Source organism: Scophthalmus maximus, chromosome 2 (assembly GCF_022379125.1).
Source record: "Scophthalmus maximus strain ysfricsl-2021 chromosome 2, ASM2237912v1, whole genome shotgun sequence".
Taxonomy (NCBI): Eukaryota; Metazoa; Chordata; class Actinopteri; order Pleuronectiformes; family Scophthalmidae; genus Scophthalmus; species Scophthalmus maximus.
Window position 1 is genome coordinate 23,418,942 of NC_061516.1, and position 27,859 is coordinate 23,446,800.

The 27,859-nt window shown below is 39.2% G+C and overlaps 1 protein-coding gene and 1 long non-coding RNA gene across 2 annotated transcripts in view; one reads left to right on the plus strand and one right to left on the minus strand.

Annotated features, from left to right (window-relative positions):
- The window catches only part of mtnr1bb (melatonin receptor 1Bb), a 36,691-nt gene extending 29,335 nt beyond the window's left edge, over positions 1-7,356 (plus strand). The window contains exon 4 of the mRNA XM_035624068.2: positions 384-7,356. Coding sequence (XP_035479961.1) covers positions 384-812 — 429 coding nt within the window. The 3' untranslated portion in view covers positions 813-7,356. The remainder of the gene's footprint in view (positions 1-383) is intronic.
- On the minus strand, positions 4,458-26,937 carry LOC118300025. The gene is made up of 3 exons (XR_004790033.1): positions 26,863-26,937; positions 16,803-16,888; positions 4,458-4,594 (listed from the first exon to the last, which is right to left on the minus strand). It is a non-coding gene; the product is annotated as an uncharacterized LOC118300025 (long non-coding RNA).
- Positions 26,938-27,859: the final 922 nt, after the last annotated feature.

The following is a 27,859-nucleotide window of genomic DNA, read 5'->3' on the forward strand; positions in this document are numbered from 1 at the left end:
TGAATTCCTTTTGTGATACTTACCATTTGAGATGGACATGATCTTTAATCCCTGGCAAAGTGTGAGATTCTGAACGAGCTCTGAAACTCTGCAAAGATCTGGCAAAGTCAGTGCCTGTGATTTCAGCTGAGCGATCGTGTTTGACAAGCAGCGAGATGGACCCGCTCCCTGGAGTGTTTGTGTATGTGCTTCTGTATCCTGTCTGTTTGTGTGTATGTATGTGTGTGTGTGTGTATTTCTTGTCTGTTTTTGTGTGTCTGTATGTGTGTGTGTGTGTGTGTGTGTGTGTGTGTGTGTGTGTGGAACAGTGAGGCAGAGGGAAAGTAGCCTTTTGGAATCAATTACAACCAAATTCCCATCTGGTTTGTTCTCATCATGTCCAGGTGCGACGTAAAGTGAAGACCGAGGAGAGCCCTCGCCTCCGACCAAGTGACTTGCGGAATTTCATCACCATGTTCGTGGTCTTTGTGCTGTTCGCCATCTGCTGGGCCCCGCTCAACCTAATAGGATTGGCAGTGGCCATAGATCCTTCCAGCGTCGTCCCGCGCATCCCCGAGTGGCTGTTCGTGGTCAGCTACTTCATGGCCTACTTCAACAGCTGTCTGAACGCCATCATCTATGGCTTACTCAACAGGAATTTCAGGAACGAGTACAAGCGCATCGTCACCTCCGTGTGGGTGACTCGGCTCTTTGTGACAGAGACCTCGCGAGCGGCCACAGAGGGCAGGAGCATGAAGAGCAAGCAGTCGCCACCGCCGCCGCCGCCGCACAACAACAACGATTCAGTAAGAGATCGCATCAACAAGGAATGAAATCTGGATCCTTGAGCCTGTAAAATAGTAATTTCTGTTGTTGTTGTTTTTTTTATGTGAAATCCAAACGGTTGTGCAGCTAAAGAGTGAAGTAACAGGTGAAACTGGAATATATGGCTTGGTTTTTCAAATGGTCATGAGGATGCGGACAGACTTGTTTACATCTGTAGATGTTTTTTTGTTTTTTTCAGTTTGGACAAAGTTATGAAGAATTTAAATACATATGATCAACTCGACAACTTTGTCAAAGAACCCAGCAAGGATGATTTTGTACGTTCCGCTGTTTGCACCGATGAAGCATGAACAGAGAAAAAACATTTTTATAGATGTTGCATCCTCTGAGAACCGAGCCGTGCGTTGCAGTTTCACTTTGTCCTTACAATCTTAAAAACAATCCGAATGGTACATTAATATTACATTAAAGTGTGATATGCTTTAATGTCTGCTGCTGTGGACTCTCAGACGTAGTTCACCAAACTGGGTAACCAGTCGAAAAAAACATACACCTCTCTCTCTTAGTAACTTCAGAAGCCTCAAATAGTTCAACTCGCCTCACTTAAATGTAGAGATTAGTAAAGGAGGAGATGGTGTCTGTCTGACTTCTGCAGTGCTGCCTGGTCCGACACTCTTGCACTGCAGAGCACGAGAAACAAAATCTTAGTAATAAACACAATCAACTAATTCAGGAAATGGAGTCGCTGATGACACAAAGCACGCTAGGTGACACTAGCGCCGCGCCATGTGAGACCATCCAATCAACACAGGGTTTGTTTTTTTTATAGAGTTTCTGAAAGCGTCAAATGGTGCAAACGCTGCGTGTGATGTAGCAGGTGGCAGATGCAGCTAGGCCTGTAACGATAGCTGCTTTTTGTTTCACGATATATGGTCCCAGAAATTATTGCGATAAACAATATTATTGTGATTTTAGGACTGTTCTTGGTGACTGAATCACTTGGGCTTGCAGTAGAGGCCTTTTGGTCGTTATGCATGCAAGTCCTACATGATGTTAATAAAAATGTTAAATGTTATCCAATATTAAGACTTTGCGTTTAGGCCTCAGACAAAACAAGTAATTTGAAGACATGGTGCCTTTTGAAAAATACTAAGACATCCATATTGTCTGACATTTTATAGCCCTAAACAGTAAAAGATTAATAATACGACGAGAATAGATAGGGAGGAAAGAAGCAGTGAGACTTGCCGAACTGTTATTGACCATTGTCAATAAAAATGATGGAGTTCATATTCATGTATTGTACAATAAGTCGATTATCGATTATTGTGACTGGCCTAGATGTAGCTTAGCTGCTGCAGTTAAACCATAGTCTTACTTAAATATAAAATAGGTCACCCTGAGTTGCATGCTAAGCCACCCTTGATTTTAATTTTCTTTTTAAAGAAGGGCAAAGATATATATATGAAAAAAAAAAATACCATTTTTATTTCCAGGAAGGATTAAAGGGGCAGTAAGATGTTACAGAGAAATATTGCTTATTGTTGATTTTTTTTTGACTGCAATGGTCAGGGCTCGAACCCGCGGCCTCGCAGTACAGGAGACCGACACGCTAACCACGAGGCCAAAACCCCTGAGCCGCAGCATCTGTCGCCAGCACGTCTCTTGAGGTGTCGGGGAGCGATGTTTACAAGCTACACACGCAGTGTGTGTGTAGTTCATTGTATACTGGATTCAAATCGCTCACTGCCCCTTTAATGCTGAATGTGTTTTGGAATGGTGATGTTATTCTTCAAAACTTTCCCACATGTTCCTTTGACTTTGCCATTTAAGATTAAGATTTAAATTTACATTTTGCATTTAACATTTGAATGTCAAATTGTCAGGTTTTTTTTTTTTCTGCCATAAGAGTGCAACGTGATTTTTATACAGAGCACAAAAACTCCACAACAATAACGTAATAAAAAGGTAATAATAATCTCAACATACCGTACCACCGTCTGCTGATGATTTATATATGATCTAAATATTATCCAAAGTTCCAGAACACCGACATTTTTCCAATTATTTATTGGACTTCCATCAGTTCACAGTCAGTGAAAATATTATGTTAACTTCATAGAAAAAGATTAGCGGGTTAACTTGGCAGTAAATTAAGCCCCGACTGCCAGAAGGCTTGTTGAAACACACTGTGTTTCAAAGCCTACATATTTATATTCAACGTAATACGATGCATCGTTCGCTTTCACTAAATTGCCAACTGCGAGGCACGGATGACTTCCGAGCGAAGTGGTGTCACGATCCGAGACGTCCCACATCGGTTGCATTCATAAATCCTATCTAGCATCTAGTCCCTCTCCTAAGCACATCTGTATTTCAACAAATTTTAATGAATCCGACCAGTTTGTTGCAAATGATGCCTCTCTCCAGATCATACAGAATAAAAAATAAAGACGAAATCACCACACGTTAGAGAAACCCCCGCCCCCAGAAAAAAGGAAACCGATAAATTCAGTACATTTGCTGCATGTGCAGCAGGTGAAGTGGAATGAACACAGGTTCCTCTGCCTCCTACATCACACGCAGTAGTAGTTGACTCATGCGGCGGCAGCGCTTATAAAAGGTACTTGGGCAAAATGTTAGCTTTTTTTCATGTCATAGGTAATTATAAATGTTTGGGAATTAGTTTTCTCATGAAAGAATATTAATTCACCTGCGACGCATTTTTGATGCTTTCACTGTGATACACAGACAAACAGCAAGAGTCATGATAACATAAGTGTTGTACTGCCACTTGGTCATAACTACTTGGATGGGAGATGATATTCATTGCCTCTTCACAGAACGGAGTTTTTGAAAGGTGTAGATTGTCGAGACAGTACAGCTCATATTATCTGTATTCTCATCTCAGGGTGCCTAACCTAACATTTTGTCGTGTTACACAGTTGTCCGGAACATTCGCAGTTTATTGGCTGCCACGTGAGGGAGATCGAAGACATTTTAAAAGGATATTTTGTATAAAAAATATATATGTAAAATTGAAAAAAATATATATCTGCATTGTGTCAGAGGAAGGTGTGACTTAAAAAAAAAAAAAAAGTCACGCACACCGTCTCGCTTACTCCTGAAATATTTATTAGCTTCTAAAGGTTTTGGTCGTATTTCAGCAGGAAGCAAGATTGTGTGCGGGACAATGGGATTTTTTTTATTTATTGTAAATTAGTGTCAGTGTTGTTTTTAACTGTGGTATCTTGTTATTGGACATGTATTCAAAATGTGTTTTTTTATATATCTGAAGCTCAATAACCCCACACAATTAATAGTTTACTATAGTAAAATGCTTAACCATTCTCTGCATCATCTCTAACTACAGCTGCAAAGTGCATCTAAAACAGCCTCTTGCTAAATTGCCATGTACATTTGTCTCATTACCAATACATTTTGTTTTTCCAGTGTTGAGTGTATACCTGCAGAAATTAAATATCGAGGAATATGGCAAAACAGGTTCCTCAGTGTAAATTTAAGTTTTATTGTTGGGATTTTGTTTCACGGCACAGGGTAAGAAATGCGCAATGCCATATACAAAGAATGGTAACAGAAGTCGTACTATAAAAAAATTGATGGGATAGGACGCGTGCAAGAGCGTTGAAAGCAGAGGAAGAAAATTTGGAAGCAACTAACGACATCTGTGATGCAGAGGAAGGTAGAAGGTGTACATTCATTTTGTTAAAGAGATGGGATTTAGATGAATATTGGGGGATGTCTTCAAACCAGAGAGGTGAGGGAAGGTCATCTCTCCTCTAGGGGTGCAGGAGTGTTGCCCAGATCGCTGCAGGGAAGGGAAAGAAAATGATGCCTCTATGCTTCCAGAAAACTTGGAATCAGATGTCCGGAGAGTGTTTTAGATGCACATGGGGAGGGAGGCAAAGACTTCAATTCAAACCAAAGAAATGCACATGACTGAAGCGGGTCAGGTGAATACATACACTTTGTCAAGATATCGCCTGGGGAGACATCTTTAAAAAAAAAAAACACCTTTGGTCCTTTAAGGTACTTTTTTTTTTTCATTCAGAATTACTGCCTTATAGTTAATACAATAGTGTCAACTTTTGAATATTACGGCAAGTGCCATATTTTCTATTAAAAGTGAACCTATTCAGCAAACCTGGTTTGCATTCATTCTGCTTTTTTTTCTTCTTTTTTTTTATGTATTCAGGACGGTCGTCTGTTGAAACTCTTCTCTTCAGCACCACACATAAATTCACATGCAGACCTCAGGCAAGAGACTCAATTGATGAAGCAGGAGAACAAATATTATCTTCTTCTCCTTTGTGTTTTCTTTCGTCACGCCCTACAGCCAAATTATGTAACTATGTTCCCTTATGTTCCCGATGCTCACTATCTGCAACCTTAACTGTGAACCTACTTCGCCATGCAACCAAATAATAGAATATCTTGTTTGCCAGCCTAAAGGATGGGGTCTCTCTTTTTCTTGTCTTTTCTTTATTCTTTACTTAATAACTGCACATAATTAATACGCTGTTCCCCATCATTTACTACCTGGCACAGCAGCACAACTTCACAGTCTTAGATTTTAAAATGAACCACTCTGTTGCAATCTTTCAGTCCAATAACGTTATTCTCTTTTCATCCCAAATCCTATGTTGAATTATTTTTTTCACATTCGTAAAAGCCGGTGGTAACGGAATTCTGTTCTGAGAGAAAGGCTCAGAAAATACTTAGTAAAAACAAACAAAAAACTTTTGGTGGTGGCCAAAGTAAATAAAACCTGATATACAGCACAGGTTGAGACATCATTTTTTTATTGTGTAGATTATGCCTGGATTTTAGTAATAAATGTTTTCAAAAGAATCATCCCTGTGATTTGATTTCCATGCTGGACTGTGTACACACTAGGTGAGACACTGCGGTTGGGTGCTAAGCTTTTTATCATAAAGTGTAAATTGAAAGTAAGCAACATATATTTCAACGGTGTAAATACAAGTCTGCCATTTGTAATGAACAAACAAGGAAGTAGAAGGTTGTCTCACTATTATTTCACTATGGGATGAAAGCTTCTGTGTGCAACTTATTATTTTTAAATTGATGCGCTGAATAAGGTGATGCACTCGAATCTTTGAAATACAACACAGGCTTTTTTTCTGTAAAATCTGTTTTACCGTCTGCTATGCAAACACCTGGCGATCTAATAAGCAGGTATAAGAGGTGGGGGGTTGATGTGGGGGCCTAATGGTGGAGGCACATACCGCATAGAGTAACTGTGTAGTGAATGGTTTCCTTCTCCCCACATTTGAAAATAAAGCAACAAAAAGGATAATAATTAAAAGGATGTCCTCTGCAACACCCACCAACCGTGAACCCTACGCCTGGCACAACTCACCAGTACAACTATCTTGCCTCGTGTAATTAGGCTGAGGGATGTGGGCCGCTGTTCACTTCTTTTCTCATTTTCATCTAGACCTTCATACAGTACCCAGATTGTTTTTTGTCATTAATGGGTTATGTAACAGTGTGGCAACATCGGCTCAGATCCGCTACAGACAGAAGAGAGAAAAAAAGATGCAGCAATATTCAAATTATTTGCGAGGTACATTCACTAAGATGAAAATAAGAAAATGATGATAAGCCTTGGGAAATAAGGAACTGAATGCACCTACAGCATACTGTCATGGAAACGTACAATGACAAACTACGCACACACACACACACCAAAATGCACTGCCTACACTGTTTACAAGCAAGAAACCAATCTGCACATTTAAAACTGTGATGATGAAAACATTAATGAAACAGCTACTAAAGCACAAAATCCCTTTTCACCTGATAAATATTTACACGCCGCTTACTTGGCTGCAGCTCATCCGACGCAGGTGGGATCTCTGCTTCCCCCCCGCAGCATCAAATCTTTGAGCAATGAATTAATACGTTGGAAATATTACACCAGATTTCCTCCTCATGCCGACCCGATGCTGCTACACATCATCCATACAAATGATGTGGGATTCATAAGCAGCATTTTTTTGATTTAACGTGTGGCAACTGAGTGTGTATGTTAACGTCACAAACAGCTTTTGTGTACAAAAAAAATGTTTTATTACCTTTTTTTGCCGTAAAGAGGCACCAGAGTAAAAAAATATGAATACGAGCAACTAAAATGTTTTTTTGTTTTTTTTACAACATGAGCAAAGTTGAAAATTGGTGACTGGGCTTTGCATTTCAGGCATTTTAGCCGGTTGACTTCTTGTGTCTTGATAAACGTCTTCTGTTCTGCAGGCTGTGCAAAATGTGCATGCTTGTCTGATGTTGTTTATGACCGATGTTCATTGACAGGAATTCACAAACAGGTGCAGCCACGATGCCCGGAGGACGACCTGAGTAACACGAACCAAAGGGAAACCTGTGGAATGTAATGGAATTCAACTATTTTATCGCGTTTTTAAAAAGGCATCAGTTGTGACGCCGAGTCTCATCAAAATGAACTGTGTTAAAAAATTTAAGATAAAAGATATGCATTATGTGTACAGTTCTCCTGAAACATGATGTTATGGAAAATAAAACTGAGAAATCCCACTTTGTCATATCTAATATTCTTTTTTATATTTGTAAAAATCAGCTTAGATACATGATATATGAGTCAGCTTTCTTTTTGAGAAACTCTGCATTTCTTATTTTACATTTTAGTTAAAATATTTAACACAAAATCAACACATTGTAGACCACACTGTAAACCCCCAATATTCTGGGCTTTCAAAATTACAGAAAAAAACTTATCTTTACTTGATAAATACTTTTTCCTTGTGAGCTGGCCTTTTTTTTTTTTAAATGTTGGGTCAACAATTTTGGATTTTTCCGTTAATTTTACTTAGCGCCATCTGGTGGTGAAGTATCCATTTCTATTTCAAATATACTTTTCAAATTCAATTTCCGTTAATAAGATCTTTTAAGTATTACACACTGTAGCTTTAAATGGTCAATAAAGCCCAATTAATTGGCCACATACATCTTGAACTGAATGAACTAAAAAAAAGTCATAAAAGTATAGTCAATGGTCCATGTGACCAGCACTCGTTTTCTTGCTCACTTAAATGAAAAAGTCATGTCCACTTAACATAACAAAAACACGTAATTACAAGTGTGCTGAGAATATTAAATTATTTTATCTCAGGTGTGCTCTTACCTGATGATACCGTTACTGTGCTGAACTCAGAAGTTTTGTGTGCAAGCTGTTTCCAGTAAACTTTTAAGTTGAGTGAGCGAGTTGGGGTTTTACACGCTTGACCTTTTTGGGGTAGTTTTGTCTTTAAGTTTCCTTTTAAGGCTCAGAAGCAGGTTGAGTTGCAGCCAGAGAGCTTTTGCCAGCTAAAGGTACTTATACTTTGAACTCCCTGATGTCACCACGCCCTGCGGGACAGATACATCTTTCATTTTGTACTCTTGTTTATCCATGAAACTTAAATCAAACTCATTTTTTAATCAATGTCTCTCTGCACTTAAAATTCTAAAACAGTAATATCCAACGGTAGCGTTTTTAGCCATAGCCCACTGTGTGCTCCAATGCTTTAAATCAATTTACAGTCATAAATAAACATGATACACTTCACCCTCATCAATCAAGACTGTGTGTGTGTGTGTGTGTGTGTGTGTGTGTGTGTGTGTGTGTGTGTGTGTGTGTGTGTGTGTGTGTGTGTGTGTGTGTGAGATGACATAGTGGCTGGACAGAATAAGGCTTTCAGAGAAAGTAAATGCAGATTAGATTTTAAGCAGACAGCGGAGACGTGGATGGGAAAATGGATTGAGGTGATGCAGCAACGGAGGCAAGGGTTTTGATTAAGAAAGGGGGATGTGGTTAAGACAAATTACTGCTTGTTCATGATGAATAATTGGGGAGGATGATATCCAGATGGCGGTTCTCAACTGATCCACATAATCGGACTCAATGCACACATCGCTGCTGTAATGGGGTGTTAGAGGAAAAGGACAATCGGTCGCAAGAGAATAAATTCTACGAGTTATTTCCTCACAAAACCCCATCAGCACATGGAAAAAAAAGAGAGCTTTAAATTGAAACATAAAATTCGGGGAAATTGCGTAATAACAATATAAGAGATACGGGTTTTGTGCAAGTGTATATTACACTTTGACTCTCACGGCCTCCTACAAAAAATCGGTGACAGCTTCTCGAACCTCACTACAATAAGCTACCACAGAAGAGATGAGCTCATCTGATGGCACGGTGATTGAATGAGTTTTTCAACTATAATAATGTTAATTTCCACTATTTATTACCGCCATGCGCCATTCTTGACCTAACTAGCGAGCAGCAATTACAACCCCACCTGGTGTCTACCACAAATCACGAGTCTGACAGATGATCGCGTGGTTCATACTCGTCTCTGCAGTTTATATGTGCAAGCAATTTTTCATAACGAGGCGTTACTGACAGTTTGTGTTCGCCCCTTGATAATTCTGATTACCATTAAAAATGTAAAAGGGTATTTTAATTGCATCTAATGCGTGGCTCAACGAAATAATCCAGGAGTTAGATTAACTGCGTTAATCCATGTATTCATTTCACCCGACAACACTTATGAAATATCATTTCACATTAATGCAGACAGTTAGAGGTCACTCTTTTTATGAAATGACATGGGGTTTACGCCATGTGTCATAGTCACAGACATTATATGAGGTGAACAATGGAGGGAGCCATAAACTTTGACTTACTTTTAGCTGAAGGAATTGATTTGTCTCTTGATTTTGTCAGTTTTTTTATGGACAGTAAAGATGAAAAAGTGCGCTCTGAAGCGGGTCCGACAGATGGACCGCTTCACATTTAAGACAGAGAAAACATGCCAGACACCAGGACTCCGCATGCTTTTAGAGAGGAATGTGATTTTTTTTTTTTTTTTTAAATAACTGATTTAGCTGTTTGTCTAAAACCTGATGAAGGTTTTGATGAACCCTTAATCATGGCATGGCCTCAAATTAAGGGTTTAACAAACGTTGTTTTCATTGTTTATATATATTTTGTATTTTTGGGAAAATGTTCTACTAGAAGTTGACATCAAGTGTGCAGGTTTAAAAGCTGTTAAGCTGCACCGCGTGAGTCCAACCCACCGGTGAGCCACAGCTGGATGAGGGGGTGAAGCAGGTTGAAGAGGTCTGAGCTGTAATGATGAGAAACGAGTGGGGAAGAGGTTCAAACTGTTCAAATGTATGACTTGATCGTTTTTTTTATTCATGACTTCTCTACGCCATCAAATTATTAATACAGCTACAGGAAGTTCTTGATATCAGAAATGACTTGATCTTCGAGTCTTAACTGCTGGAAATAGAATACTTCCGTCGGCCCGGGCTCGGTTCCGCAAGGGTGAAGTTCCCGTCGGATTACAGCTTTTGTTCCGCTGCCAACAAGCAATCACAGGCGCATGACTTCAAACACTACCAATTACTGTACTTAGCAACTGGCAGAAGTGCAAGGGTTGCAACAGGAGTCAGGTGTCTCTGCACTACGCCGAGGACCAAAGGTGAAGACTGCGGTCGAGGCGGCTGCTGAGACCTCTGTTGTTGCTCTGTGGGTGATGTGACCACAGATGCCGAAGACGCTTATCGGCGTCAAAGTCAAAAGATTGCCGAGGCAGCTGAGCGTCTGTTTGAGTGTTCATCAGTAGAAAAAATTATTTAATCATATTTTAATTTCATCTTCATCCTCTTTTGCTGCTGCCTCTTTTAAAGTGAGCCGAAACCCACGGTGATCAAACGTTCTAATCTTTTGGATCTATCTGCTATTTTACCTGTTCTACAATGGACTGGTTTGATAAGTCGCTTTATTAACTACATAGCTGATGTGTTGATGATAATGGGAAGCTTCATTTACGGAAAAGGCGGTACAGTAAAAATAAAAAAAACATTTTTGTGGTATGAAATATTTCATATGATCCAACATAAACGCCGATACGATATGTCTGTGACAGGCGCATATCCGATTATTTTTATCAGCCAACCGATAAATCTGTCGGGCTCTACAAGGCTGAATATATGTGATAAAGATTGGTTTGTATCATTAATTTCCATACTTATTACGCATTCTATGTTATGTATATACTACGTTATACTCACCTATGTGTGGTGACAATGTGGTTGGCGCCTTTGTGTCCGAGTGTGTTGGTACCAGGTGAAACATTTCCCTCTCACGGTCCACTGACATGCAGGTCAGGTGTAATGGGGACTCTGAATTGTAGGTGTGATTATGGGCGCCAATGTGTTTGTGTGTCAGACTGGAAACTGTTCGCACAATGGTCTAGTGGTTATATACCCCCCCCCCCCCCACGGCCCGATACCGAGTGGGCCCGGTCTCATGTGGCCCTGAACAGAAAAAAGGACAAGTGGTTGAAGTGGGTGTTGTGTATGAAAACTAAACACCCGACACTTCATTCACTGTCAAAATTATCGGCTGAATCACAACCATAAATATGATCTCTAACACAAAATGTCTTCACAATGTGCTACACGATCAAGTCAAAGCAGCTAAAATGTCAATTAAGTGACTCACTCACTTCTTTGGAGGATTTCCGGCACGCACGCACGCACGCACGCACGCACGCACACTCGTACGGTGCACCTCCTCAAATCTCCTCTTTTACTTCTGATACACATTTTCCAAAAAAGTAAAGAAAGTCACACCTGCCACAATCTGTTTTGATTGCTCACATCATATTTGTGCACTTGCATGATTCGTTCTAAGGTCACAGGAATTTGTTCGGCACATTGATTGTCATCAAGGGCTGCACAGCCTGGCGCCGTGTAATGATGGAAGCACATTTCATTAATTTATTTGGATGTGAATTAATGTAGGAGGTAAATGGTAAAAAAAACAACTAACTTTGCTTTGGCTAGGGAAAAAGAAAAAATGCAATTGTGAAGTATCACCCCTCACTCTGGGTGCTTGAACAAAATTTAGATTGGACAAAAACAAATATGCCAACCTATTGCTAAAACTGTTGCTTGATGTAATCTCTAAGAACTATGGGTTACTATCTTTCAACATTTCTACAGGATGCTGTCAATCATGCACTGTTGCGTAAGATTTTATCACTCCAACTCGTAAAATGCCAGATCCCTGACAGCAGTCTGTAGTAGACACCTGCAGTAATTTGTCACCAATAAACTCAGTAGGTGGAGTTTGTGTATTTCAAACACATTTGAGTCAATCAATCTTCTAATAATAGAATTAGGCAGCTAGCAGACAGCAGGTTGAGATGGCTTTGATTTACAGTACACCCTGCTCTTTTGTCTTCTGTGCCCTTTTCAGGCCGAGCGCCAAGAGGAAGTTCTTAAAGCAGTGAGTCCGAGCAGCGTGAAGTATTTCTGCAATTAAGGCTCTTTTCTTCACGTCGGAAGCACACGACCAAGATATTTTCAGCAGTGTACGCTGGTCACAATGAAGTGCATTTTTTTTAATTCATCATCGGGCCAAAATGTGAATAAAAAGTCACAATACTTTATTTTAGTATTGTTTTGTTAATGGGATTCTTTTAGATTTTCTTTGTCGTTCACTCTAACATTACATTTTTACTAAAGACATGAATAGAAGAAGTAGTGTGTACATTGAAGTGTAGCGATAACATCACTGCTGCAGCAGTGGTTAGTTTAATGGTCAATAAATTAACTTGTTGCAGAGTTCTCACTATACATCCTTTACATTACCATTTGCACATCCAATGACTCTTACTCACATATACAGAGTATATTTAAAGTAGGTCTGCAGGAAGAAAAATAAACATGAACAATATCTAAAAAACTGTGTTTTGTTTATTCTCCACAATGATGCATGATTGTATGAAATCGGTGTCATCAATTGTATGATGACACCTCCAGTTATTATGTCTTACATGTTCGGCTCATTGGATCCCTTATTTAATGTATATTCATTTATTATAAGTATTGCTTATTAACTGATATTTAATGGCAGGCTTTGCTAATTCTAGATAGTTTATTTATTGACAAGCACATATTCATACAATATTTTGATTACTATATCTACGTAACCATATTTTTTTGTAAATAAACTGTGTATTGGTTTGTTTATGCATATTTATGACCCTTATTTTGAAATAACAGTTTCATGTTATATATTGTTATAGTTACACATGATTGCCACTAATTTAGCAAGTTTGAGCAGTCACCAAAAAAGTCATGTAGTCATTATTTCCCTATTCATAAAGCAGGTATGCCGAGTGGCAGAGGGATGTACGAAGGCCTGCGGGACGATTTCGACGTCTGCATATCCAGCTTTTGAAAATAACCGTGAAACGGATAATGGATTCCTCTGGTCCCAGGTGAACAGAGGAACTCTTGATGCATTTCAATTTCAAACTTGACTCAAGTTTCCACAATGTTCACACATTAGGAAAGCTGCTCTGGCGACGGCACACAGCCTCGGAGTAACAAAGCTGCACTTCACAGTGCCTTTCTGATAAATGTAGCCGGGCTTGATAGGCTATTTCCTGAATGCATGTGAGCCAGACTTCACACGCTGAACTCTCACCGTGGTGAATGAATGGCAGTCCCAGCTCTGCTGATCCAAATCTGCCCCGCAGAGGCAGTCCAGGAGGCGTCTCAGTTGCCTGACTGTAAGGATTAAAGACGCTACCAAACAGTAATCTGAGATCTGTTCATTACAGCGCTGCACTGATAAAACAGAAGTATGGATGTGAGTTATGCTAGTTGTAAAGAAAGAGAGAGAGAGAGAGAGAGAGAGAGAGGGTGTGTGACAATCGCTGAGTTGGATTGAATCAAATTATGTGAATAGACAGCTTCAGCCAACAATTATATTTCCTCACATGGTGTAGATAAAGCATTGATTCCACGATAGTCTACAAATTGCGTATATCTTCATGATTTAATATCTTATTTGAACTCACCTTACCTCCAGTGCACCATATCATAATGCTAATCCAAAGGTTAGGCCTCTAATGTTCATAAAAAATGACTAAGTGCTCCACTGAATATCACAGTAGATGCTTCCTTTCTGTGTCCATCTTCAATCCCCCTCCCCTTTCTACTGAATTAGATTTTTACAACATTCACAATCTGCTAATTTATGACCCAACCTCAGTGATTAAGAGGATACAATACACTTTTACGAAGTGAAACTGGTGTAAGGGGATGGATGAGTCTATTCAGGAGAGCCGCAGGCAATACAACTGATGATGGTTTGTGGCGTTAACATGGCGGTATAAGGAAGAAACAGCTGACGGTGCTTCCAGACATTGTAAGCTATAGGAGGACACAGATTTCTTGCTCGCCAATTAAGAGGCAGCATCAGTGTTACTACTGAAAATGTGTAATGTTGTGTATAGACTTTCAGGACAGAAAACTGAACGAGGGGAAGGGAACGTGGATTTTCTGTATTTATACTTTGATTCCATTTGGTCGTTGGAGTGCAGAGCGTTTTTTCTAATCAGATCGGATTGTTATGTGGCTGATTGAGTTACTGGCTGGTAATTAGTGCTTGTGGAAAGCCTTACACGAGTGTCTAATCAGACAGCTGGCCTGGCCCGTTTTATGTTTCAGTTAACCAGTCTGACGGCTTTTTTCTCTCTGGCCAACAAGTTAAGCAGCTTGTCCCCTTTCCACTTGGAGCCAGTCGACCAAACTTGAAGCCCCAAGTTTTTCGTGTGTTTTTTTCCTGATAGGAAAGCCAATTAGGAAATGGGACACGCCTCATTTATTTGAACTTGCCAACTACTTATACTGTAGCTGGGCCCCACTTCTTTTCTGCCGCAGTTAACAAGTGACAAAACTGAGGCAGCATGATTCCTGGGCTGGAAAACCACATGGCCACCAGCACTGAAATTACTCCCATAGTCTCCCACATGGTGGAAGTGGAATACGTGTCTCAGATTATTCATGAGCCGATCAATATTTGGTACTAATACATAGTCAATGAATATTAGAGAGCAACACTTATCGTAGGAGAAAGGGCACTTTTGACACCATCAACAAAACATTGTCCAACAAGTTAATTTACAGACACAAACACATACTCCATCATCCCTTTTTATGTGCTCATCAACCGCCAGGAAATATTGTCAAATGGCAAAGAACCAGTGGAGGTGGACTCGACAAAGGTTAACCATTAAAGAGAGTCAGGAAATGAATATAGAGTGCAAACTGTACGCATGGTCGACTGAGAGGTGATGGAAATCCAGCATTACACGGATAAAGCCATTAGATTTCATCTCACAGATTTTCTGATATATTTTTTCAGTATAATCACGTCATAATAAATCAATAACACTAATATAGTTTGCAGTTTTTCTCACAAGGTCTTTTGAAACATCACCAACATGGCAGGGCAGGTCTGACACCCTCAATCTCTCAAAGAGCTATGGTTTCGGCCATGTTGTAGGACCACAAAGCGGTCAAAGATCGCAACGTGATAGGTTGTTCAGTAGCTTTGTATTTCTGTTTCCTCCGACAGTGGCAGATAAAAATATATGCGGAAAAAAACTTAATTACAGAGTTACCCACGTCAACGTTATATGATGATTTGTTTTTGAACGCAATATATTCTTCATTTTGGAAATTAAACGCAACATTCATGGGTATAAAATCATAGAACATGCATGGATTGTTGCGTCTTTTGTCCGCCATCTTTGTAATTCTAGGAGAAACGTGACAAATATGCATGTGCAAATGGTGAACCGACGAACGACCTTATTCTTATCATGTCAGTACCGTGTTGTCGTCCTCAGATAAACCTCCTCTCAACAGGAAATGGTCAACACCCATTGTTACCTTTACAATTGTCCCCCCATAAACACTGGCAGGTAGGAACCAAAAACAAGGGGAATGAGAGACTAAAACACACAAATATAATCCAATAATATATGTATATTTATATATATATATATATATATATATATACATATATATATATATATATATACATATATACATATATATATATATATATATATACATATATATATATATATATATATATATATATATACATATATACATATATATATATATATATACATATATACATATATATATATATATATATATATATATATATATATGTATATGATTTACAATATATGTAACAGTTATACTTAACAATAAACTAATTATGTATTAAACTGATTCTAAAATAACATTACGCAACTTAATAGGCAACAGAACCCAACTGAATTTACACTGGGAGAACAGGGAACCATTAATTGCATTAAAGATCCTTTGGAGCACATTTTAACCTGTTGCTCAACGGGGGTGAGTGTCGACAGAGAGCTCCGGTTGTTCTCAGAGATTAAGTGTTACGAAGGGTATCAGCCAGACGACAACGACAACAACAACACAGACCAGTCCTCCATTCCGTCTTGCAGTGGAGCCTTTTCTGTGTGCCTTTTTCAACAAAATTGATAAAACTGACAGTGATAAAATAAAGGGGGGACTTAATTTCCAATACTCGGAGGTGTTAGATAAGAGCAGACTCGGGGCGTGAATTGTGCCATTTGCTCACAATATATATGCTACAGGCAAAGGAACAAGCCATAACCCGCAGAAACAAAATGAATTGGAAGGATAATTTGGGCTGCACAGATCCCAGAACCCTCACCCAAGTCGTCTCTTTCTGTGAAGTTTTATTTATGTCTTCTGTTTGTGGTTTCCTGGTGCAATTAAACATCTCGTCAGATACTTAACATCAGATGTCAGACTTGCCATTAGCAGGCTACTGGCTGCAGACAGGTAAAGGTGTTTGATAAATTATTTAGTTCAGGCTTTTTTTTTTTTTCCTCTCTGTTTGGTAGTTATGTAATTCAGCTACCCTGATCTTCTTCGTGTCTTTAATGTCAACATACAAAATAAACTATTTATTTCATTGAAATGTTATAGAAATGTAATTTTTCTTCACTTATAGGCAGTGGAATGTGTGATTTTCTGAAATTGTATGTTTTTTTGTATATTGAAAACCACTGCATATATGTAACTTGATTCCAACTTACCACGGCAGTTGAATATAGTTGACATGAGCCTGGACACTACGCTGATCATCACCGTCAGTGAGGGTGAATCTCCGGACTGTCCAGGACTACACACAAGACACAGCAGTCAGTCCCATCTGATGTTCAAAAGCGGTGTTGGAGCAATAAGCAAAGTGAGGATAAAAATGGTAATATATTCATTTATGTCAAAGATGGATGTGATCGGGTATGAAAGAAAAATGACTCGCAGCGAGCGACAGCGGGGGGTCCATAAGGAGTGGATTCAGTGTGGAGTTGGTGGAGAGCATGTCAAATAGACATTAAAAGCATCAAGACCAGTGCTTGCACCAAGGGGCACACAAGGGAGGAAAAAAAATATCTGAAGAGAGAGAAAGTAAAAGAAGAAAAAAAAACACTTTATAATTGATAGCAGTGCCGTCCTGTTCAAACAAACACGTGTTTCATTTCAAGACCACTTACCATCATGCAACAAAAAGGTGGATCTTATCTGAGTTACAGCAGAGCCAGAAAATGGAAAATATTCAAACCTATGATTATTACTGCGCTTCTAATAAACTGCAGGAAAAACTGGGAGTTTTCCCCTTTTCCCTTATTATGAGGGAACAAGCTCTTATTTGACTAAATTCCCATGTGTGCACGTCAGTTTGTTGACTGTGGCACATTGCACTGTACGTACTCTTTTCATTAAGTCTGTGGACAGACTTATGGTAGTCCTAACTTGGATATAATACTAATTGCAAGCATTGTAATTGATGGTTCTTATAGTACAGCCGAGCTGAAAAACAACTTGCACAGAGTTCTTCAGGAAATTCTCAATTTATTTTGCTTATCATCCAACAATTGCTTGCTTCCCCCAGTCGCAGCTCAGAACAAGACTGATGGCCCAGTTTTTCATTTGAAAAGCTGCTCGGAAGTAAGTTGGAGGCTGTCCCAAAGTTCCCCTTCACAGCCTCACCGAATACCATCCACCACCCAATCGTCCTCAGCCATACCTTCTGTCTCGCTGCACACGGTCCACGCTACTTATGTCCCGCGGTGACACTGAACACTGCCACCGGACATAAATTGCGAGGTGCAGGATATTTCCAATATGGATGTAATTCCACTGGATGCTGTGCGATGACTGCTGTTATTCTGCACTACTCTCTCGTCCTCTGCCTCCAGCTACAGTGAGTGAGGCTATTCCCATGCATAGAAAAGTAATTGTCTTTGCTGACTTTGCTGTTCTCTTGTCTGTGGCCTCAGCTCCCCCCCCCATGACCATTCATCTGAACACCAATGCTGCTCCCCATTTGCACCGTTCCACAACCTTAAGTGCGTGGTTATTATTGTAACAGTCCCCCTAACCTTAAGAAATAACTTATCTCCAATCCAAAAAAAACAACCATCCCTAAACGCAATCACGGTTTCACACTGTAACCTTAACCGCATGTGTTTTTTTGTTATCATGACAACAGAGGACGGGTAAGGACAAATGACCATTGTTATCGTTGTGCAAAACAAATGCAGACCAGTTATGGTCCATCACCATCCCTCCTCTTTTCTGTCCCTTTGTCCATCCTCCCTCTCTCTCACCACAAACTAGAGCCGAGCCGATGTGGATTTTTGGGGGCTGATGCCGAAATTTGGGAGTACAAGATTCCTGATACCGATACATTGGCCGATATACTTTTTTTTTTTAATCTGTCAATGATTCCTGATGTCGTTATCGAACCTTTATGACAAAGACATGTAATTGAGGCTTGATATTTTAGTCTAACCATAAACTTTATCCTCAACGCTGTGACCTGCTGTCGTCAAATTGTAAATGAATACAGGCAATAATATACTGTCCATTAACATTTAGACCCCAAATTACAACACTCACTGAGCACTTTATAAGGAACACCATACAAATACAGACACTCCCTTCTCTTTCAAAAGAGCCTCATATTTGCCCCATGTCCCAAAGTCATTCTACTGGAATCAGATCTGGTGACTGGAGAGGCCGATTAAGTTCACTGAACTCCCTGTCATGTGCATCTGGTTTGAGATGACTATTGTTTTGTGACATGATGCATTATCCTGCTGGAAGTAGCCATTAGAAGATGGTAAATTGTGGCCATAAAGGGACGCACATTCTCAGCAGCAACACCCAGATAGGCAGCGGCATTCAAACCATGATTGATTGGTATTAAGAGGTTAAAATTTTGCCAAGAAAAGAATTCCCAGACCATTACACCACCACTGATCAGCCTGCATTGTTGATAAAAGGCAGGTTGGGTCCATGAATTCATGCTGTTGACGCCAAATTCTGACCATGTGTGTACCTCAGCAGAATTTCGGGATTCATTAGACCAGGCGGTGGCCTTCAACTGTCCAGTTTTGATGAGCCTGTGTGAACTGCAGTCTCAGATTTCTGTTCTTGGCTGACAGCAGTGAAACCTGACGTCTTCTGCTGCTGTAGCCCATCTGCCGCAACGTACGACACGTTGCGCATTCTGAGAGGTTGTTCTGCTTCACACAGTTGTGGATATCCGAGTAATTGTAGTCCAATCTGTCAGCTCTAAACTGTCTTGATTGTTCTCCTGTGACCTCCCTCACGAGTAAGTGTTTCAGTCTGCAGAACTGCAGGGGTTAAGGTGTCCACAGAGTCTGTTGTCAAACCATCTGCTGCCCATTTCCCCAGGAAAAGATTGTTTAAACAAATTCCCTCCTGGTTTAATGTGCTCAAATGTTAGATTCTGATTTGCCCGAAAATGATTATACTAACCAGATGCATTTGTTATATTTATTTTGCATTCCTTTGTACATGAGCACAGTCTTGGGTTTCAGTAGGGGCCATTGGCAACATTACTTGGGTGTACTGTATAGCTGCTTTCCAGACATTTTCCTGTTCTTTTCTGGAGGGGCTATATGTGGGAATGCAAATGTCGCTCTGGAGAATTTCTGGAATTTTTCCTGCCAGCCCCTTAGTAAAATTTCCACTGACTGCAATAAAACCTCTGGAAGAGTCACGGCAAGTGAGTGGGCCCTCTACCCAGGTGCCAGCCCTCGCACTTAATTTTCCTAAAGGTCAGGACCCAATTTTGCAGGCATTTTTAGTCTGAGTAGTTAATGTCTGAAGACCACTTATGTTTCATATTCTGAGAGTGTTTAACATGCTTGTTGCCCAGCAGGCATTGCACCCTACCCTACTCTTTGTCATGTTAATTGTTGCTTATTTCTTTGAATGCCATTAAGAAGTTAGAGCTAGTTTTTCCACTTCACAAAAGGACTAAGATTCAAGGATTAAAGCTTAGTTTGTACAGTATTTCAAATAAGTAGTGACCAGTGAAGTTCTGCTTCATTTATAGGTAAATGACTGAATGTATTTTGTACTTAAATCTTAAATAATTACCTTATGCATTGTAAAAGGAACATATATGGTTAATGATTTGTGATCAATTTCTTAGTTAGAACTACACTTTATGTATTACATTAAGTTAAACTGCTTTGTGTTACGTTGTAGACCTGGCTGCTATCATTGTATATAATTGGAAGAACACACAAAGGAAATATATCAGGGCCAGTCAGATCTAACACAGCTGATGTCATCAGCGTTGCAGTCACAAGTTGGTGCAACGAGGACAAAGCACACAAATACAGAGGCAGCAAAAATAAATGGTTTGATTACATCTCTAGAGCTTACGTTAATATTTTTGTCACTCATAAAGTAGGTCAGTCCTGAACCTCATTGTGTACAGTACCTTAAAATCAACAGCTGACACAGTTTTGGACAAAATGGCTGTCACAATCAGACTGGATGGAAAATAACTCTTCCACCACTATTTGCTACAGTGAGTCATACAGATGTGAAAAGCTATTACGATCAGGGCTGTATTATGGAGCATGGATTGTGTTGCTGCTTTTAAAGTCCAGCACCTATGGTTTTAACTTCACTATTGTTTCTGGTTTCCTGTGTTTATTTGACATTGTGTACGTAACATTTTGTGTGTGTGTGTGTGTGTGTGTGTGTGTCTGCATTCGCAGCAGTGGAACATTTCAGGTCATTTTAGTTTATCAGCAGTAGTGGTGGTGTTTTAGCAATGTGCATCGCCCTCGATGCAACTGCTGCAGACTAATTGATGCATTACACATCTGAATGGTTTCATTAGCATCTGTTTTAGTCAGTAGTGTCTCTTTAAACACCGTTTGGTGTTGAATATTTCAAGGCAAAGCATGTCCTTGCAACATTTCTTTGCTTCACACCAAAAATCCTCTCCAATACACCACAGGTTGGTAAATTACTTTTCTTTTTTTTTTTAAATGACCTTTTAACCGGAAATCATGCAGGAAATCTTTCAGCATAGTTAGTGGTTTGAAATCTAATGTCTGATATCTAATCAGGAAGATCATAGGTAGCGATTAAAGTTCATTGATAGTACAGTTCTGCAGAACTAAATCAAGGTCATTCATTGCTAAAACATTAGGTGTGTGTGTGTGTGTTTGTGTACTGCGTGGAAGTTCCTCTTGTGACTGTGTGCGTGTGAGAGAGAGAGAGAGAGAGAGAGAGAGAGAGAGAGAGCATAAAGGGGGGTCTTCCTGGGGTTTATTTATACAGTTCTTCCTTTCCTCGTCGTCTTCTTTTTTGAAGTAATTTAAATCCCATAAGCACCAAAAATTTCCTCAGGTCATACTTTATCAACAGTTTCACCCCTGTAGCCAATATTTGCATGTGGCTCATGTGATATAGAGAAGTCTAATCTCCCTCAGGGCAACAAGTTCAATCCTCAAAAAAGGGCCCTATATATATATGTATCTCACACAATTTTCAATGGAGATATTTACAAATCCTTTGTTATGTAATGTAGAAATACCCTGATGATCCAATCATTGTATAATTGATACAAAACGTATATATCTATATCCTCAGGTAAACACAATTTCCCTTGTGCACTCTAAACACATTAAATTCACCAGTATCAACATATTACTTCATGTGAAAGACAGAGACCTGCACATGATTGAAGAACCTTGCCGTGAACCAAATCCATCCAAAATGGATGATCGCACACCAGAAGTAATTCATCATTTTGTCTGCGGTAAACACGGGAAATATACTATCGTTATAGTATAGTAACATAATTGTGGAGTTGTAAACAAATGGGAAAAAATATGGCATCCTCTTTTTACCCTCACAGTGGCAACTGTAACACTATCATCATATTTTCTTCATTGTCTAAACGATACACGTGTGTATCTTGAGCACTGACATTGACAGGCAACTTGTTTGAATGAACCACGATCTCACCCAAAAATGCATGCTTGAAGAGCCGTGACCCTGGAAAAGAGAAGTCATTACATAAATAGATCAGATAGTCCACATTGTAGCCTTGACTTTAAAATGGATCTGCACGCACATAAACAGAGAAAATGAAAAATGAACATGCAACGTTTAACAACTCCAAAGGCATAGATCATCAACGCGGTTCGATTTTTTTTTCTTCCTGGATGACTGCACAACCTGCAGTATAGCCTCTCGAGAAACATCAGACACGGGGTAGAATGTAATATCAGGGGAGTTTTAAAAGTCCAGAAACACTCAACCGAATAAAAAAATAATTTCGCTAAAAATATACAATATTTCCCTTAATTAACTTTAACGTTGTCGGTACCAGTCCCACTTTGGATTTTACTGTATGTAATTTGGATGTTGACTTTGGGGAGAAAAGTTTTCTAAATGTAAAAACACCAACAGGTTTATGGAAATTTATTCCACTCAAAAATTAGAGGTGAAGGATAGAAGGACAGCGTTATTAATTTAGCTGTGAAACTTTGTCTGCCAGACTACTTTACACTGCAAAACTCATTCCTCAGCTGGCTTGGAAATATATTAAAAAAAGATTAATAGGAGTTCTAAGTCTCTTCTAATATTCCCTGTGGAGACTCACATCGTGTTTTTCCTTTTTAATTCACTGGAGCCACACTTCTTGCCCTTAAGGACACACACCAATCTTTCAGGTGCTTTCAGCCTTGTAGCCAGTTTATGTTTGCAAATTGGTTTCATTCAGCTGTAAAAACAGCTTTGATCCGTGGAAATTTCTCCCCCTTGTGATTTCATCCCATAATAACGCACCAATATGCACGTAGTGAAAGTTACTGGTGTTCTGCTGGACCATATATATTTTTTGCATAAAGGACATAACTACAAGAATATTCAGAAGACTGTGGAGGGCACTGAATGTAATTTTTTTATTCATTAAAAATAAATAAATGAATAAACCTGTCGCCCACACTACAGCAGTGTGTTGGTAGCGCCTACAATGGAGAGGTTTGGAAACGCCGCTCACTATGTTCTAGTTTTGAAACTCAACATATGTGTTGGTGTCTGGACGGGGCAAAAAAACTGACGTTTTGGAAACGATGACGCAGTCAGGCACGTGCACGCCTAGTTTACGTAAATGGTCACGATATGTTTTTCAGGTGTGTTATGCTGCGTTCCAGTTTACCTCGGAACTCTGACCCCAGAAGTCGAGGTAGTGATTTTTTTTTTCCTTTGTTAAGCCTTCTTCAGTCTTGTTGTCGTGTCATATTTTAAATTCTCATATCGACAGCATTTGACATTTGTGTTTAAACCTGTATACATCGTATATGTGAAGTTTAGCAGTCACAAAATACATATATTTATTATTATGATTTAAAATTGCTTTCCATAAATGCAATTAACCACCATTTAAAACACAATTAGGATGAAATATGAATAATAACACTTCATATATTAATAATGTTTATTAGATCCAATATTCTCAAATTCAAGTCTCTTAAGTGTAGCGTTTCTCCGTGCAGTGGTTAGAAAATGTCTAAGAACCCTCATTTTGCCTCAGAAACTCATCCACAGCAGTCACGCACTGCCGGCAGGCATTATACCTTAATTCCAGATTAGGCTTTGAAGCAAGGTTACTCAGTGATTAATCTCAGAAGCTGTTCATCATTTTGTACGTATCCATCAGTATTTCACTGTGGCTTTCAATTCCCCACCTGCAGAATGTGTCCTCCCTGAAATGAGAGGATGGATTACAAAATCGGACTCATTAACAATACATCATTATGCATTAGCTCCAGGGTCTTATACTTCACCTTTTCATTTCTAACTTTGCTTCCCTGTCGAGGTTTTTGTTATTGAAACAACCATCACACTTTGAATGTTTCCTTTTTACGATTGCAAAAGCAGAAAAGTGGTGTTATAATGATCCTTTTCTTTGACGCAACCTGCAGCTTGATTAGCCTTAGGATGACATTCAGACAGTGACACTAATTTTTCCTTTTTTGATTGCCAGGTTTGAAGATCGTTACTCCCATTAACATTTAGCTGAATGAAAAGAAATGCATTGTCTTCCATGTAAATTGCTGATGAATCCTATCAAGGGCCAAAAGACAATGTATCTCTTGTTAATCATAAAGGTGTTTTTTTGTTTTTTTGGGGATGCAATTTTTTTCTTTAACAACCAGTGTCTTGTTTGTTTCCTCTGGCACACGGAGGATATCTCTAAGAAAGTAGGAACAGAAAGGAACAGCATTGTGATTAGGTTTAGATTTATGATTGTGTTGCCTACACATGGAAATGTGTTGGGGGTTGCTTTACCAATATAAATGATCAAAACTGGCTGTTTGTTGGGAGAACATGGACCAAAGTTGAAAAACACAGTAACAGGGGTTCACCAAAACTGTGCTTAATTCCACTATGGGAACATTAGCCAAGGTCCCACACTCCCCACAAAGAAGAGTGTTTCCCTCTTTTTATTATAAAACCTATAAACCTTATTTAAATAGGCAATAGTCTTGTTATTTATTTAAAGTATTTTCATATCATGTAGTTGGCTATGTGCTTTTATTCCCTGTCCCCTTCTGTCCTTTGTTTTGAATAACTTTTTATGATTCATTTTGAGTTTTAACCAATCAATGTTTTAAATACAGTGTTAAGTTTGCTTACAAGCTTTATCAGAAATGCTTAATGCTTAATTAATAATATATTTCCCCATAGGGGTAATAAAGGATTTACAATGATAGGCTACTAAGAGAAACATTCCAACGAATTTCTTAATGATACAGAACAAGTTTATATATGTATTTTTTTTCTCATAAATATTTTTCACGTAGTCATGACCACGACATCTGCCACTGCTTTTGAGAAAGAAAATGGTCGTCAACAACCAATTTCAGGTTGTTTTTCAGTAAACACAAAAATTGTCCTATTTAAAGGATCTTTAGAAAATAACTATTGATTTGTTTTTTTAAAGCCCCAGTGTGTAATTCTTTTAATTTTCTTGCAGCATCTGGTGGTAAAGTTGCAAACCACAACCAACTGAGCACCCGACAGGGGGCACTTTATGGTGGTAGACCTCTTATTCCATTTCTGGCAGCGTTGAAAATTCAAAATGAATGCAACGTATTCTGGACCGTTTTGTGCGAGAAAACCGTACTCAACACGACATAGCAAACACGGCGACTCACGCGGTGGTCGGGTCCACCTCATGTAACTAATTTAAAGTTGGCGAAAAAACTTTGGTTCTTTGTTGCAGGTGATTATACATATATGAACAGTTATGGACAATATGTTCATTTTCTGTGAATATGTTCTCCTAAATATTAAACACTGTAGCTTTAAGATGACAAACTGAATGATTTGCCAAAGATGTCCATAAAAAAACAACCTTGCTTAGACTTTTACCATTTCAGTTGAATACATTTAACAAGACACAATTAGATTGATTTGGCAAAGATCAAAACAAACATTATCATATAATGTGACAAATATCTCACTGGCAGTTTTTAAGATAGAATCCTCTCACCAAACATGACTGACCTTTTAGGAACCATCTCTAGCAAATCAAAAATGCAGCACAGAAACCATCCTGTCCGTTAATCAAAAAAGGAAAAAGGAATGGGTGCACAAACAGACACAAAAACACATAGGATTACACATGTAAATCAAGTTAAGGTGGTGATGAAAGAGCTGGAAACACTGGAGGGTTTAGTTCACACTCAGCATGAGACCTTCCACTCATGCAGGCTGTAATATATGCATGTATAATTCTGACACGTTGTTTCTACCTCCATTGTGCTCATAATGTATCCGTACGATATGAAGAGCGCCTCTCATTGTATGAATCAGAAGCAGATCTGGAGCTGTCCATGACCGACATGTAACAGCCACAGGAGAAATTTATACACGTACCACTGCATGTCATAATCATGCTTACATAAGCCTATAATGAAGACAAAGAAAACAAACCGGGACACACGTATGCATCTTGTCACGGTGTCGCAGTTGATCTGGGTTTGATCGCATAAGTCTAAACAAACATCTTCAAAGAGATAATACATTATCCTTCTGTTCAAATAAAAACGATCATCTTCATCCTGCGTTTTGACGACACATGCACTCCACCAATCGCGAATCAGTCTAAGCTGTCAATCATGACATTTCACTCCTATTTCATTGCATAGAATAACTAATTAATACCAAACTTAGCTGAATCATGAACATAGTTTGATGCAAACTACCTATGTGGAGGTTATGTTTGGTCTTGCTGAATCAGTGTATTGTTTTGATTGATCCGTTCACATTTGGCGTTTCTTACCTGATTGGGGCGTGAAGAAGGAACAGTGGGTTTGGTGGGAATAATGAGAAAGAGAGTGAGAGCCAAACAAAATACATAAAAGGCAGAGAAAATATGTAACCTAATTAAATTCATTTCATTATTTCACTCAGAACGCTTTGGTATAATATTCTATCGCCGTTACCTCACCACCATCAGTCAGATAGTTATGCAATCCAATATAATCCAGACAAAAGTCCTACCAAATAACTTTTAGAAGTGTCCTCATAAGGAAACTATTCTATTTAGTTGATGAATAGGAAAGGTAGATGGAGGCAAGCAATTAGAAATTGATTGGTTGAAAAAATAAAATATCTATTTCATCCGTAAAACAACAAACAGAGAGAGGGGGCGAGAAAGACTGATGGTGTGTGTGTGTGTGAGAGAGAGACTTTGTTTTCACATAGAAGTGACAGAAAACGGCAGGCACCATAGCTCACCCGGTGATCTAAGTGATGGTCTCTGTAATGTGACACCGAACATCAACTTGCGTCTGTTAATGTGCCGAGGCTCCTAGGGGATTTACAATGATATAAACGGGGCCGGCAATGGGCTTTTTTACACGTCAGGAAAAAAAACTGACCCATCTGCCAACTGCTGATCATATTGTTGCAAAAGGAACTTGCCTCAGTCTTTCTCTTTATTTCCCTCCAAACAATGGCTCGTCATCGTCTGAACCCGGCAACTGCATGTGCGACAAGGACAGTCACAGTGTGAATGAACTGCTTTAGCAAGGCATGGCAGGAAAGGTTGACATGTTATTAACACAGAGTGCAAACATTCATAGCTTGTGGCGTCAGGTAACTGATGTGTTTTCACACCTTACAGCGAGTAGATTACAGACAAAATCAATGCAATGTCGTCAGACATCCCATCCTTGTATCAGAAATGGAGAGATCACTATTATGATGTGTGGGCTATTTGTATCGTGACTACTTGTTCAGAGGTGGTTTTTGGGAGAAAGTGAAAGGAAGAACAGGCAAATATTTGCATTTTTCTGCGCACAAATGTTCTACCGACCAAACTCAGACACTCACGCAAGTAAAGGCACCATTACAACTTAAAATAGACCAGGAGCGTTATTGCAGGAAGACAGTAGCGGAGCAGGAAATGCTTCCATTGACCGTAGCTTGAAGGAGGTGTTCTTCACTATCAGCCTCTATTTGAAGCTGTCACAGGTTATGAGTGCAGTAATATTCATAAATTGGCCATCAAGGGTCTGCAGATGCCAGGAATGCCTGGTTAAAATGAATTGAATAAATAGGCACCGCTCTGTATCGGTTATTAGCAGTCGTCATATTCCAGAAGGTACTGCCTCCTGGACCCCTGATTGAATCTAATTGTCTTATTGGAGAAATGTCAAACTCAGTTTGTGTCTGTAAGTATTTGCGCTCCAAAAAAATAAATAATGGGAACATAAATAAAAGGCAATAAATT